Source organism: Pan troglodytes, chromosome 15 (genome assembly GCF_028858775.2).
Source record: "Pan troglodytes isolate AG18354 chromosome 15, NHGRI_mPanTro3-v2.0_pri, whole genome shotgun sequence".
In the NCBI taxonomy this organism is placed as follows: domain Eukaryota; kingdom Metazoa; phylum Chordata; class Mammalia; order Primates; family Hominidae; genus Pan; species Pan troglodytes.
The window spans coordinates 62,258,986-62,275,409 of record NC_072413.2 but is presented as its reverse complement, the minus strand read 5'-3'; the positions used below and the strand labels follow the sequence as shown (position 1 = coordinate 62,275,409).

Below are 16,424 nucleotides of genomic sequence, written 5' to 3'. Positions count from 1 at the left end.
ATCTTGTTAACAAGTATATACCACCAAATGAAGCTGATTTTTTTTTTTTTTTTTTGAGACGGAGTCTCACTCTGTTGCCCAGGCTGGAATGCAGTGGCGCGATCTTGGCTCACTGCAACCTCCGCCTCCCAGGTTCAAGCGATTCTCCTGCCTCAGCCTCCTGAGTAGTTGGGATTACAGGCACGTGCCACCACGTCCAGCCAATTTTTGTATTTTTAGTAGAGACGAGGTTTCACCATGTTGGTCAGGCTGGTCTCAAACTCCTGACCTCATGATCCACCTGCCTCGGCCTCCCAAAGTGCTGAGATTATAGGTGTGAGCCACCATGCCTGGCCATGAAGCTGATTTTTTTAAACCATCATTTAACATTTTCTCCATAAGGTGTCAAGGAGGCGGAGCATATGGGGACTGGGTACTTTGAGAGACCCCAGGACAGGAGACAGGGAGGCTGAGATTGGCATGTTGTCTGCTGCAGTTATTTGCCAGCAACACACACTTCCTGTCCAAACTAACTTCTCTGCCTCAAGGACAGGGAGACTCTGCCTTTCAACCTGAGAGAAACCAGGACTCTCAGCTTTAATGAAAATTGGACTTAGGGTGGGGCAGTGGAGACTTTTCACAGCTATTGTTTAGCTGATGAAGCAGATGCTTCTCCATCTTTGGAGCCTGTCTTCATTACCTGTGGACCTCATCTTTATCAACCCAGAGCACACTTGCGTCTATTTTGGCTAAACACCAAACAGCTGAGGCTGGTACTGTAAAACTTTCCCTGCAAATGCCCCCCGGTCTTCCTCTATTACAGATCTGGATCACAACCCTCAAAAACCATGTCCCTTATGCCACCTGAGTAGATGGTTTGATGATTAATTAGGCACAGATGTGACACTGGGGGGTCTCACAATGGCCTGTGGGTCACATGCTACTTTCCTTTTCATTTTCATCAGCAACAGCTGCCTTAAAGCCAGTTAAGACTGTGGTCCTAGTCTCGCACCCTGGGGCTCCTGCTGGGGTGGGTGAGGGGAACACCCCATTAAGCTGGGGGAACTGGGGCTGCCACCAGGGGGCGCGAGGGGCCTTCGCCCGAGAAGAGGGGTGGGCAGGTGCCTCCAGCGGAGAAGGGCGCCGCGGCCGGAGGCACAGGTCTCCCCGGTGCCACTTCAAGTGAGTTCGAGGAAGTACCTGGGATCTTTGATCTAACGCGAAAGGCCTTCCCAGCGACCTCTTGAGAGCTGAGAACCCACGCCCTCCACCTCTAGTCCACGGCTTTGCCACTCCAGGGCCCGAGGTTACGTTTGCTGCTGGGGATTTGACAAACCCAAAGCCTCTCTGGTTTCACCACTGGCTCCTTAGAATCAGACATCTGTACTGAATGACACTTAGGTGAGTCAGGGGCTGGGGACGTGATCCTCGAAGTGTGGTCCCCAGACTGGCTGTATCAGTGTCGGCATCCCCCAGGACCTGGTTGGAAATGCATATTCTCAGGCCCTACTCCAGACCTCTTAAATCTGAGACTGGGGCTGCAGGGAGCGCCATCTGTGCGCCACTATCCTTGTGGGTGGACCAGGAGTCGGCTCGAGGGTGCTCCCACTTAGGGGTCACGCGCGGCGTCGGGCGCTCCTGAGACCGTCGGGCTCCCTGGCTCGGTCACGTGGGCTCAGGCACTACTCCCCTCTACCCTCCTCTCGGTCTTTAAAAGGAAGAAGGGGCTTATCGTTAAGTCGCTTGTGATCTTTTCAGTTTCTCCAGCTGCTGGCTTTTTGGACACCCACTCCCCCGCGAGGAGGCAGTTGCAAGCGCGGAGGCTGCGAGAAATAACTGCCTCTTCAAACTTGCAGGGCGGAGAGCGGGCGGCGAGCGCTGGGCCGGGGAGGGACCACCCGAGCTGCGACGGGCTCTGGGGCTGCTGGGCAGGGCTAGCGCCCGGAGCCTGAGCTGCAGGAGGTGCGCTCGCTTTCCTCAACAGGTGGCGGCGGGGCGCGCGCCGGGAGACCCCCCCCCCCGCTAATGCGGGAAAAGCACGTGTCCGCATTTTAGAGAAGGCAAGGCCGGTGTGTTGATCTGCAAGGTAAGCGCCCCTTCGCTCGAGGTGTCGTTTAATTGTCTCATTTTGTTTGAAATCCTGCGGTGAGAAACCAGTCGTGTTGAGAACAATAAAAGACCAAAAAACGATCACCAAAACCAACTGTCCTGAAAGCTACTGGAAAGATGGAAAATGCATGCTTTGATTAAATGTCTTCATTCAAGACACTGGCAAGTTAACTTATTTAGTTTGTGCCGTGAGCTCTGGGTTGATTGTGCTAATATGAATAACTGAAAAACATTTTATTTCCCTATGGTTTTCCTCGATGGACTTCCCCACTATGGGTGAAATGACAATGGAGTTGAATACACTTTCTGATTGAAGTTTGAGGGCCTGGGAAGATGTACACGTCTCAGGCAAGATGATAGGGGTTTTAAAATGTATTAATTGGCATTCCTTAGCCATGTCAGCAAGCTGCGTTCCTCCTTTCCTGGGCAGACCAAGCTAAGCTCTAACTGGTCTCCTTTATTTGCTGAAGAGGAGTCCAACAACTGCCCTCTAACACCCTGCGTGTTATTCTTATTGGAAGGACAATATTAAGTCAAGTGAATGTCATTTTTGTGAAAAAACTTTGAGTGGACTTCTATTTAGGAAGATAAGGTTGATTTAATTTTACTCGCTGTTTAAAAAGTAGGATTGTGTTTTGGTGTGGTAGGCAACATTTTGGAGGAAAGACTTTGCCTTATTTTGTTATATTTCTAGTATTTACATGGGCATTCCATTAGAAAGTTTTACTTTTGCTCTAAGTTTCGTAACTCAGTGTCTAGTGAGGGGAAACATGTTTGTAATTTAAAAAGTGAACATGTGAAAGGAAAGGCTTTTCTGAGAGTGTTGTAAAAGAAATGTAACGTGACTATGAAAAGAACATGATTAACATCTTTGACTCCTATTTTTTCTGAAGAAAATGTATTTTGATATGAGTTCTAGAAGAAGGAAACTATAAGGATCTGTTCATCAACAGGCATTAGAGTATACACCGTAGGATTGCATTTTACGTTCAAGCATTTTTTTAGATGAATTTCTGAAACATTCTCATTTTAAAAGCCATCAGATGCTTGTTAACACTTAAGTCTTGCTCAAGACATAGAAGTTTCTGAAATCAATTAACATGTTTAGGACACATTTCGTAGTGTTCTGAGGGATGTGAATAAATCTAATCACAGTTTACATTTCTTAATGTATTTATAATTCAGAAAAGGTAGAATTTAGTAGTAAATTCAACTCATAACCATATAATTAACATTTAATAGATATTGATATATTCACTTTTAAGAATAAGACAAGGAAATTTTCTATAAGTGTACATTGAACACATAATGATTCAAAATTCATGTGATAATTTTAGGTGATGCTTTGAGTCATTTTATAGAATATAAATATGGATAAAATATAAAATACTGAAGGCTGAACTCAAAGTGTTTAATGATAAGTTTTTGATAATACATCTAGAAACCTTGAGAATTGTATGCTTGAACATTAGATTTCATAATTCAGTGTCTAGCACATTGTTTTATATGCAATAGCACTTTAAAAAAATTAGGCTACAGCAGTATAATTTACATACAGTAAAATTTAGCCTCTGTAAATGTACCTCTATGAATTCTGACAGATGCACAGTCATGTAACCAGCACCGCACACATGACACAGAACAGTTCCATTACCCCAAAAGTCCCCTTTGTACCTCTACCTACCCCACTGCCCCTGAAAATCACTGATCAAAACTACATAATGATTATGTGGTTTTGCTCTTTAGTACGTTTTTACTTAGACATATTTTCCTTTACTTCTTTTGAAAGAAAAACCTGTTTTTCCCTTTTTATAGGATGAGTCAGTTTGTGGTATTTTTAATTCTAGTACCTTGGGATAAATCAAGGCAAAGACAATGCTATTTGCAAATGGGAAACTTGAGACTTGGACTAAGTGTTAAATTCATATAGGGCTAATAGATTTAGTTCTTAGCAGATTTAGATTCTATTGTGGTTTAAGCCTTTGGTTATGGCATATATCATTAGTTATCCTGAATTGAAATACAAAGCAATTAAAAGTTATTTATATCATATTAATAGAATGCATCATTCTTTTATAATCTTTGAATTTTAAAACTTCTTTATTAAAAAAAAAACTACTTTTCATTATACCTGAGATTAAGAAAGCTACCTGAAATTGCATATTATCAAATAGTGAGAAGCAAAACAGGGATTGAAAATGACAAATTGAAGACATTTAAAATGCAGAGTGATTACAATTGCTGAAGGTAAAATATTTATCTTCATAGGGGCTTAGGTCTGTGTCCAACTTATTTGTAGATGTCAGAATTTTTAAATTTCTGTGCTCATGTCTTGAAGTCTAGATTTTCCTGCAGGGTAGAGATGTATAACCTTTTGTAAACTAATATTTTTCACTGTTTAACACAGTATTCAATTCAGTATACAGTTAGGAGCCTGTTATTGGTAGGTACTGCATATATATATATATATATATATAATTGATGTCTTTTTCCTTTTTCCTTTGTTCTATGAAAAACAGCCTGTATTTTAAATATGTAACTTACCTTGCATACCCAGTTACAGTGGTAGTAACTAGGATATGCAGAGTGGCAAGTTTATGAGGAGCTAGCAAACTGGATAGTTGGCCTTCCTAGCTGGAATTATGACAGGTCTTGAAAATGAAGGGCTTTTAGTGGGGAATCTTTGTGTGGGTGTACTTGAGAGAGGGCAGGAGAGTTAGGGTGACCTAGAAAGATAGATTGCTGGACTTGTATATGTTTCCTCAAAGCCAGACTGCAGCATTTTGTTAGTAAATTGTTGTGTGTTCTACTGTCAAACCCAGGCCTGGAAGGGGAGTTGAGTGCATTCAGCCTAACTTCTGGATTGGCTGTGTCATCTTGAATCCCTTCACTCAGAATTCTCTCTGACCCTGTCCCAAATGAATATTTGAATTTGGTCCAGTTCCTACAGAGCATGGTCTGTGGCTGTTGTTGGTATTAGGGAAGAGCAGAAACTTGCTGTTGAGAGAGAAGACACTTGAGAAGACTGATGAACTCTCTCCCACCCCTGCCTTCAAGGCTTCGTCCTCCTACCCTATTCAAACCCTTGAAACTCTTTCCTATCCAACTAAATAAGCGCCAATTGGTTACTAGGAGAATTAGCTTTTCCTCATTTTAGAAGGAAACAGGGTTTCCTTATGTACATGTTCTTAAGAATTACATGCAAATCAGTTATTAATGATGAGTTCTATGGTGATTTTGGAGTGTTTTATCTTCCTAATATTAAATTAATTGAGGGCCTTAATATTTTGTTTTGAAAGAATATATTTAAAAAGGCTGGGTGTGGTGGCTCATGCCTGTAATCTCAGCACTTTGGGAGGCCTAGGTGGCTGGATCACTTGAGGGCAGGAGTTCAAGACCAGCCTGGCCAAATAATGAAACCTTGTCTCTGTTAAGAATACAAAAAATTAGCTGGCCGTGGTGGCTCAAGCCTGTAGTCCCAGCTACTCAGGAGGCTGAGGCATGAGAATTGCTTGAACCTGGGAGGCAGAGTTTACAGTGAGCCGAGATCATGCCACTGCATTCCAGCCTGGGCAACAAAGCAAGACTCTATCTCTAAATAAATAAATAAATAAATAAGAATACATTTAAAGATAATAATTGGCCAGGTGTGGTGGTTCATGCCTGTGATCACAGCACTTTGGGAGGCTGAGGTGGGAGGATTGCTTGAGGCAAGGAGTTCAAGATCAATCTGGGCAACACAGTGAGACCCTATCTCTACAAAAATTTAAAAATCAGCTGGGCATGATGGTGCATGCCTTTAGTCCCAGCTACTTGGGGGGCTGAGTTTGGAGGATCCCTTGACCCCAGGAGATCAAGGCTGCAGTAGGCCATGATCTTACCACTACACTCTAGCCTGAGTTACAGAGCTAGAGTATAACACCCTCCACCCCAAAAAAGCTAATAGTTGTCAAACAGCTACTTATGCACATCAAGGATGCTTGTTGCTTAAGAAATCTTTTTAAATCTTTTCCATGAAATTCCTTCTAGTTGCTGCTTTGTGAGCGTGAATTTTTTACTTCTGCAGGACACACAAATGTGGAGCATTTGAACTGAATGCTTGGGAAAGTGTGATGGGCAGGTGGAAGAAGAATAGGGATGAGGACTTATCCTCTATTCTTATCCTCCTAGACTTATCCTCCTAGTCTGCAAGCTTGAGAATATGGCATCAGGAATATGTGGCATTTTGTCCACACACACTGTGTTGGCAGGCTACCAGCAGCCCAGCTATCTGGACTAGGGGTGATGGATTTCTGTGGAACAGAAGTCAAAAAGTAAAATTAGGAGGCAAAAATCTTCAGGGTGGCCATAAAGACATTGTAACTTGTCTGGAAATTCCAACCAACACTAAATGTGTATCCAGTGATATACCAATAGACTGGCTTCATCTTCTTGGATGTGTAATAATACCTTACAGAATGCTTTCTTTTTTTTTTTTCTTTTTCTTTTTCTTTTTTTTTTTTTTGAAATGAAGTTTTGCTCTTGTTGCCCAGGCTGGAGTGTAATGGCACAATCTCAGCTCACTGCAACCTCCACCTCCCAGGTTCAAGCGATTGTCCTGCCTCAGCCTCCCGAGTAGCTGGGATTACAGGCATGTGCCACCATGCCCGGCTAATTTTGTATTTTTAGTAGAGACGGGGTTTCTCCATGTTGGTTAGGCTGGTCTCAAACTCCCGACCTCAGGTGATCTGCCCGCCTCGGCCTCCCAAAGTGCTGGGGTTACAGGCATGAGCCACTGTGCCCGGCCTCAGAATCCTTTCACAGACATCATCTCATTTCACCCTCAGAGCACTGTGAAAAGGTACAGCACCAAATAGGTACCTGATTCTACTGAAGAAGATGTGGCAGCTCAGGGAGTTTGTGGATTTGTCTAAGATTGCCTGGCTTTCAGGCAGAGCTGGGGCTAGAATGAATGTTCTGCTCTATCCATTGATAGAATATACATAAGAACAGGCTTGATGGTGGCTGACCTTTTTTTTTTTTTTTTTTTTTTTTGAGACAGAGTTTTGCTCTTGTCACCTAGGTTGGAGTGCAGTGGCGTGATCTCGGCTCACCGCAACCTCCACCTCCTGGGTTCAAGCGATTCTCCTGCCTCAGCCTTCTGAGTAGCTGGGTTTACAGGCAAGCGCTGCCACACCTGGCTAATTTTGTATTTTTAGTAGAGACTGGGTTTCTCCATGTTGGCCAGGCTGGTCCCGAACTCCTGATTTCAGGTGATCTGCCCACCTTGGCCTCTCAAAGTGCTGGGATTACAGGCATGAGCCACCCACGCCCGGGTGACTGATTTCTTATTAACTAGATTTATAGGTGCTTTGATAAAAACCAGTCTAGTCTTGGCTGGCACGGTGGCTCATGCCTGTAATCCCAGCACTTTGGGAGCCCAAGGCAGGTGGGTCACGAGGTCAAGAGATCGAGACCATCCTGGCTAACACGGTGAAACCCTGTCTCTACTAAAAAATAGAAAAAATTAGCTGGGCATGGTGGCGGGCACCTGTAGTCCCAGCTACTTGAGAGGCTGAGGCGGGAGAATGGCTGAACCTGGGAGGTGGAGCTTGCAGTGAGTCAAGATTGCACCACTGCACTCCAGCCTGGGCAACAGAGCAAGACTCCATCTCAAAAAAAAAAAAAAAAAAAAAAAAGCATAATCTTTTTGGAGTGTTTTTCTGCCATTTCTAGGGCCAAACTTTTTCTTGTCCATGAATCATTGTCAAAATTGGGAATTTTAAATACTACTTTTTTCTTTTAATTCAAAAGCCATAGTATGTTTCCCAGCCAGTACATTAGAACACCATGCATGATCCCATGTGTACAAAAAGCTTTCTGGCTGATTCAGATGTGACCTGAGAGGGCCAAATACAGGGGTGTGTGCTGGGAGAGTGAGAGAGGTCTCTGGACAGAAAACAAAGGCTGTTCACCACCCAAGATATGGACCAACTATTTTAGGTTATGGTGACTAAAGAAAATTGACATGCAAATAAATGAATAATTCTTAGAATCAGGATGTCTGGGTACTGGTTCTTTGGTTGGCCAGGTGAAATTCCATGCCAGGCCCAACAATTAAACTCTTTAGAGACTATTTTTTCCTGTTGTACCAGAACATTGTAATGAGGCCATGTTTGAACATTCAATCGATGTGTTGGGAAAACTCTGCCCTACAATGTTAAAGAAATTAAATCTTTTGGGGAGTCTTTTCTTTGACCAGTTTATATCTCTGTTTTAGAGGAGGGCTTCTCAACCAGAATGGGTTTGTTGACTTATTTTTACAGACCTCTGGTAGAAAGGAGGTCTTTTTTTGCTACCTGTTCTCTTGTCTCAGAGAACTATTACAATGGTGTAAGTTCATCATTTCTTCCCCTTATTATGGTTCTGCTTAGGAAGAAAAACTCTTTGCATTGGCTACCAAGTACCTAACTATTCAAGATGCCACTGACAAAGAGTGAATCTGTGAATCATGTGAATCTGATATATCTGAAATATATCCAAACAAAAAGCACCTAGCCTTTTAATGACTCTCCAGAAGTCAGTTCTCTAACTTTAATTATCATCCTTCTGGGGATATGTGGAAATTCTACAGAAGTTGATTGGTGATATGTTGAGATGTGAGATCTGTATTTTCTAAGCAAAGTTGCCATGCACCTGATTGATTGGCTAGGTGCATCCTGGCATTTGTCATTTATTGGTGGGGTCTGATAGTTGGTTTCACCACTGCTGGGTACCCAGAGTCATCACATCCATAGAGACAGAATGTAGGCTGGTGGTTGCCAGGGGCTGGGGGAAGGGAGGAGTGGGGAATTTGTTTAACAGAGAGTTTTAGTTTTGCAAAATGAAATGAGTTTTAGAGACTGATTGCACAATAATGTGAATATTCTTAACACTACTGAACTTTATACTTAGAAATGGCTAAGATGGTAAGTTTTATGTTACATGTATTTTAACACAATTAAAAAAAAAAAAAACTTCAGGCCAGGCACGGTGACTCACACCTGTAATCCCAGCACTTTGGGAGGCTAAGGCGGGCAGATCACTTGAGGTCAGGAGTTCAAGACCAGCCTGGCCAACATGGTGAAACCCCATCTCTACTAAAAATACAAAAATCAGCCTGGCCTAATTGTGCATGCTTATAATCCCAGCTAATTGTGAGGCTGAGGCAGGGGAATCGCCTCAAACCCTGGAGGCGGAGGTTGCAATGAGCCGAGATCACACCACTGCACTCCAGCCTGGGTGACAGAGTGAGATTTCATTTCAAAACAAAAAACCACTTTAGAAACTGCTAGTTTTGGCAATAGTTATCACTATATGTTTTATCCTGCATATTTTCTGTTAAGAATAAGGAATTGTTTATGTTGATCAGGAATCTAAGTAATTAAAATACAAAATTCTGGCTGGTGGCTCTCGCTTGTAATCCCAGCACTTTGGGAGGCCAAGGCGGGTGGATCATTTGAGGTCGGAAGTTCAAGACCAGGCTGGCCAACATGGTGAAACCCCGTCTCTACTAAAAGTACAAAAAATTAGCTGGGCATGGTGGTAGGCACCTGTAATCCCAGCTACTAGGGAGGCTGAGGCAGGAGAAGCACTTGAAGTCAAGAGGCGGAGGATGCAGTGAGCCAAGATTGTACCACTGCACTCCAGCCTGGGTGACACAGCGAAACTCCATCTAAAAAAAAATGAAATGTAAAATTCCATACTCATTATTAATTACATGTAGTATTAAAAAAAAACCCAAACACCAAACCTTCCTTGATCCTATATCCTTCTCCAGCTACCATTCTCTCTCCTCTCCTTGGTCCAAATTTTTGATTTACAATGTTGGTTGGAAGTGGTACCACTTTGGTGTTAGTTCCTTATTTTACCTGGTCTGTCCTGCCTCTCTGCCTGGTACATTAGCTCCCTGAAGGCAGGGTGTATGTCCCAGAACTCCTTGAAGTCCCTTTTCTCAGCATACTACCATGCCTACTGCAGCACCCCCCCCATCTTTAATGTCCTTGACTTGGTGAAATACTACATTTTGAACACATTTCCTCACTTCTTTATGACAAATATTGATTGAGTTTCAGTGGAAGGTGAGTAAGAAATGGCACTTGCTTTCAAGGAGCTAAAAATCTGACTTTCCTTTTTTTTTCTTTTTTTTTTTTGAGACAGAGTCTCACTCTGTCACCTGGGCTGGAGTGCAGTGGCACAATCTCAGCTTAATGCAGCCTCCACCTCCCAGATTCAGTGATTCTCATGTCTTAGCCTCTCGAGTAGCTGGGACTATAGGCATGCACCACCACGCCTGGCTAACTTTTGTATTTTTAGTGGAGATGGTGTTTCACCATCTTGCCAGGCTGTTCTCAAACTCCTGACCTCAAGTGATCCACCCACCTCGGCCTCCCAAAGTGCTGAGATTACAGGCATTGAATTTACTTCTTACTCTCCTATGCACCTCTATCATTTTGAAGAAGGGTTCAAGGTAGTTCTAATAAGAAGGATTAGGTTTGTATGTAAGTGATTAAAGGGGTGCTATGAGCAAAAAAAGTGTGAAGGTATAACAAGCCAACCACCCCACAATGCACTTTGCATGTTTCTTAATTGACATAGCAGGTTTTCTGTAAGAAAATAGCAGGAGATTCGTGTGGAATGATGGGTTGAGGCAACATAGGGGCATCCCTTGAATGCTTGAAGAATGTGACTTAGAGTTTGGTGGGAAGCAGAGAGCTGGGTTTTAAGAACATGAATCTGACAACTCTATGGATCTGGAGGAGAAGCTAACTGGGGACGAGGAGCAGTAAGAAGCCTGTTACAGATGCACTGATAAGAAGTAATGAGAGCTGGCCGGGCACAGTGGCTCACGCCTGTAATCCCAGCACTTTGGGAGGCCGAGGTGGGCAAATCATAAGGTCAGGATTTCAAGACCAGCCTGGCCAACATGGTGAAATGCCGTCTCTACTAAAAATACAAAAAGTTAGCTGGGCGTGGTGGCGGGTGCCTATAATCCCAGCTACTCGGGATGCTGAGGCAGAAGAATCGCTTGAACCTGGAAGGCGGAGGTTGCAGTGAGCCGAGATTGCGCCACTGCACTCCAGCCTGGGTGACAGTGCGAGACTCCGTCTCAAAAAAAAAAAAAAAAGTAATGCGATAATGAGAGGTTACTTCAAGATGGCAGCAAAAGACAGTGGAAAAAAGGCATTGGGAAAAAAAACCAATGTGCCTTGATGATTAAAGTTAACTGAGTCAAGGGGAGAAGTCAAAGGTAACTATGATGGGCTTTTTCTATTAACACAAATAGGAAATGAATGGTTTTGGGAAAGAAAGTGATGAATTACACCTCAGATATTGTATTAATTGTCTATTACTGTGGCCGGGCATGGTAGCTCATGCCTGTAATCCCAGCACTTTGGGAGGCCGAAACAGGCAGATCACTTGAGGTCAGGAGTTCGAGACCAGCCTGGCCAACATGGTGAAACCCTGTCTCTACTAAAAATACAAAAATTAGTGTGGTGGTGTATGCCTGTAATCCCAGCTACTCAGGAGGCTGAGACATGATAATTGCTTGAACCTGGGAGGCAGAGATTGCAGTGAGCTGATATGGCGCCATTGCACTCCAGCCTAGGCAACAAGAGTGAAACTCCATCTCAAAAAAAAAGATTTGCCTGTAATGAGCCAGCACCCCCAGCCTTGTGCTCACTTTACATACAAAAATTCTGTTGCTTAGAGCATAAATTGAAGGGCACATTCAAAACTGATACGTAGGCCAGGCATGGTGACTTATGCCTGTAGTCCCAGCACTTTGGGAGACCGAGGCAGGTGGATCACTCGAGATCAGGAGTTTGAGACCAGCCTGGTCAACGTGGTGAAACCCCATCCCTACTAAAAAAATACAACAAATTAGCCAGTCACAGTGGTGCACACCCATAGTCTTAGCTACTCGTGAGGCTGAGGCAGGAGAATCACTAGAACCTGGGAGGCGGGAGGTTGCAGTGAGCTGAGATCACGCCACTGCACTCCAGCCTGGGTGACAGAGTGAGACCCTGTCTCAAAAACAAACACAAAACCAAAACAAAACAAAACTGAGAAGCAACAGATTGATAAGTGACACAGTTACACTGGTCAGTCTCTTCAGCTAATACCCATTGTTTTTTATTATTGGAGATTCATAATGTGTTTTCTTTCTTTTAAAAACTTATTTTTTTCAGAAATGGTAATTTCTCTCTTTTTTTTTTTTTTTGTCTGAGACAGGGTCTCACTCTATCACCCAGGCTGGAGCGCGGTGGCACGATCTCTGCTCACTACAACCTCTGCCTCCTGGGCTTGAGCAATCCCACCTCAGCCTCTTGAGTAGCTGGGACAACAGGCATATGCCACCATTCCTGGCTAATTTTTAGTAGAGACGGGGTTTCGCCATGTTGCCCAGGCTGGTCTCGAACTCCTGACCTCAAGTAATCTGCCCACCTCAGCCTCCCAAAGTATTGGGATTACAGGCGTGAGCCACTACGCTTGGCCTCATAGCGTATTTTAATATTGGTTGAAACTAGCCTTGCTCATTGATCTTCTCTTAGCGTTTACTTGGTTATTCTTGCTTATTTTTCCATAAGAACTTTCATTTTTATTTAATCCTGTGTTTTTTGGTTTTAAAGACTATTTTATAATAAATTTTCATGATTAAACTCTTGTGCTTAAACTCTTGATTAAACAAACAAGCAATGAAGAGATGAATGAAGCAGAAAATGTGAGTTTCATGCCTCACATTCCCACTCCTCTGAGGTTAATATTTTCATGTATATTTTTCAGGATGTATTTGTAATCTCATACAAACGTATGTATTTTTTTAATGAAAATATTTAAATTTTCATAGTTACACCTATAGCTCTAACTAACTTGGCAATATCTTCTGTGTTTCTTTACAGCCATTATACTTGCCCACGAATCTTTGAGAACATTATAATGACCTTTGTGCCTCTTCTTGCAAGGTGTTTTCTCAGCTGTTATCTCAAGACATGGATATAAAAAACTCACCATCTAGCCTTAATTCTCCTTCCTCCTACAACTGCAGTCAATCCATCTTACCCCTGGAGCACGGCTCCATATACATACCTTCCTCCTATGTAGACAGCCACCATGAATATCCAGCCATGGCATTCTATAGCCCTGCTGTGATGAATTACAGCATTCCCAGCAATGTCACTAACTTGGAAGGTGGGCCTGGTCGGCAGACCACAAGCCCAAATGTGTTGTGGCCAACACCTGGGCACCTTTCTCCTTTAGCGGTCCATCGCCAGTTATCACATCTGTATGCGGAACCTCAAAAGAGTCCCTGGTGTGAAGCAAGATCGCTAGAACACACCTTACCTGTAAACAGGTAAGTCCAGTCTTCATTCTGAATTATAGTTGCTAGCCATTTCTCAAATCACTTTATGGTTTAGTGAGAAGGAAATAATATGTTAGACAAGGTCTTTATCTTATTAATTACATAGTTTACTTACAGCACCCAAAACACAGGATGCCCTGTTCTATTCTGATATTTTAGTTCTCATTAAAAACTGGTATGTGTACATCAGTGTTGTGGGGAGAATTTGTTATCATGACTATTGTCTTTATACAGTAAATACTGAACTTAAGTCACTCCTTTTCTTTTTTTGAGACAGGGTCTCGCTCTGTCACTCAGACTGGAGTATAATGGCACGATCTCGGCTCACTGCAACCTTCACCTCCTGGGTTCAAGCAATTCTCGTGCCTTAGTCTCCCGAGTAGCTGGGATTACAGGCGCGTGCCACCATGCCCAGCTCATTTTTTTAATTTTTAGTAGAGACAGGGTTTCACCATGTTGGCTAGGCTGGTCTTGAACTCCTGACCTCAAATGATCCGCCTGCCTTGGCCTCCCAAAGTGCTGGGATTACAGACGTGATGAACACTGTGCCTGGTCTGAACTTAAGTCACTCTTAATGGAGTTATTTGGATTTGAAAAATGAATTTTTACTTTACTTTCAGTTTTAAAGTCTTCTTATAGTGAAACCACAATTTGATGTTCATGACAAGTTGTTTCCAGGATAAAAGTAACTGTGATAGTATTACAACTTAAATGAAATTCTAGACATGCGAAGCATGAAAAGACAGATGATTGGTATAAACTTTTTAACCATGAACTAAAATAATAACATTATATAAATATTGGTGGAAACTATTGAAGTATAGGCTTCAGTTGACATTCCCTGAAGTTAAAAAGGATATGTGTACTCTTTAAATGCAAGGTAACATAATGGATTATTTCCATCTAATTATTAATATTTCTAATGATAATCATAGGTATGAAGGGAAGGGATAGTATAATGAGAAAGGAGAGGGGGAGATAAACATCTAAAACAAAGTACTAAGGGCATGTTGGATATTGAAATTCATTACTTTCAAATATTATCATAAAACTTTGAGACAGTAACATTGCACCATTATTTTTCTTCTTTTAAAAACATTTTACTCATTGGTAAAATAAAGAGAATATAAACATTGTGGATAACTTTTTTAAAGTAATGGTTTGTTTTTTTTCTCCTTCTTTAAAGAAAGACATATTTTGTTTCTGAGCATGAATTATAATCAAAGTTCTGCTAATTTTTGGGCAAATTAATCCATGATATAATTACCTTCATTTATAAATCAATAATACCTTTACCATTCCCTTTCCAAAAGAACCATGCCTGGCAACATCAGGAACTAGCCAGATGTGGTTTGGAGGCTGCCTGGGGATCCCTTGTTATACTCTTTGTTCCTTTATGAACCTCTAATTACCTTCATTTATAAATCAATAATACCTTTACCATTCCCTTTCCAAAAGAACCATGCCTGGCAACATCAGGAACTAGCCAGATGTGGTTTGGAGGCTGCCTGGGGATCCCTTTTTAGACTTTTCATTCCTTTATGAACCTCTTGCCTGTGGTCCAGCATTGAGCCTCTGCTTCCTTCCAAGCCTTTCCAGGCCAGGCACTTGCTTGTTCTCTCTTCTTTTTTCTCTCTCCCTTTCTCTTCTCTTCCCCCTTTTTCTTGTCTCACATTCATCTCAAGGTAACTTAAAGTCCATTTGTTATTCCTCTTAAAGTTATTTTTATTTTATTTTTTTGAGATGGAGCCTCACTCTGTTGCCCAGGCTGGAGTGCAGTGGTGCAGTCTTGGCTCACTGCAACCTCTGCCTCCCGGGTTCAAGCAATCTCCTGCTTCATCTCCAAAGTAGCTGGGATTACAGGTGTGCACCACCATGTCTGGCTAATTTTTGTATTTTTAGTAGAGATAGGGTTTCACCTTGTTGGCCAAGCTGGTCTCGAACTTCTGGCCTCAGGTGATACGCCCACCTTGGCTCCCCAATGTGCTAGGATTACAGGCATGAACCATTGCGCCCAACCTGAAAGTTATTTTAAATCTAGACCTTTATCTGAAATTGCAGAGTGTGAGGTGTTTGTTCTCCATTTAAATGGGATCTTCAAACGTCTGAAGGGCTGCTTAGCAATGCTGTTGGGAATGACTGATGTTTGGAAGTGGTTGAATGCCTTCACACCCATCCATGCAGCATTCGTGAAGTCTAGTAACTACAGAAGACCAATGCATATCCTGCCCGTGGTTCAGACCTGTGGGTAAGATTTGATCTGGCCACTCCTTTCATTACACTTAGAGATGTAGCCCCCACCCCATGGCTATGACTGGTCTTCGGCAGTGACAAATGCTCATCAGCATCACGTGGATGGGCATAAACTCACCTACCCACTTTCAAACATTAGTCATTCCCCACAGCGTGGCTCTTTGTAGATATGATATCAGTATCAAAAGCTTTGCTGTATCAGATTTCCGGGAATATATTTACCAGGAACCCTGGAGGAAAAAGAGATTAAATTAGGCAATGTTCATGCTATTTTTTTTTTTCCTAGAAAGCCCTTCCTTTCCCTTTTATGCTCTGTTCAATGGATATTTTCTTTGCTCCCTAGAGAGACACTGAAAAGGAAGGTTAGTGGGAACCATTGCGCCAGCCCTGTTACTGGTCCAGGTTCAAAGAGGGACGCTCACTTCTGCGCTGTCTGCAGCGATTACGCATCGGGATATCACTATGGAGTCTGGTCGTGTGAAGGATGTAAGGCCTTTTTTAAAAGAAGCATTCAAGGTACGAGAGAATTGTTAACTGCTTCTTTAGTTTCCTACTTTTGCTTTCAAACAATTTTGCAGAGATGACTTGGCAGAAATGTCACTACTGGCCTGTTTGGCACACAAAGTATTTGATGAGCAGTTCAGAGGATCATGTGTGTTTGGAAGTGGGTTGGGTGGTGGGGTGGAATTGCAGATTTCTA

The 16,424-nt window shown here is 42.7% G+C and overlaps 1 protein-coding gene across 2 annotated transcripts in view; it reads left to right on the top strand.

Annotated features, from left to right (window-relative positions):
* The first annotated feature begins 1,681 nt into the window (after window positions 1-1,681).
* ESR2 (estrogen receptor 2) overlaps window positions 1,682-16,424 on the top strand; it is a 67,170-nt gene continuing 52,427 nt past the window's right edge. Inside the window, exons 1-3 of one of the 2 annotated variants that reach the window (XM_024348749.3) lie at window positions 1,682-2,065; window positions 13,011-13,462; window positions 16,068-16,240. In XM_024348749.3, the coding sequence (XP_024204517.1) occupies window positions 13,101-13,462; window positions 16,068-16,240 (535 nt within the window). In that variant the 5' untranslated portion in view covers window positions 1,682-2,065; window positions 13,011-13,100. The remainder of the gene's footprint in view (window positions 2,066-13,010; window positions 13,463-16,067; window positions 16,241-16,424) is intronic. The other variant, XM_024348748.3, reaches the window with a different exon arrangement.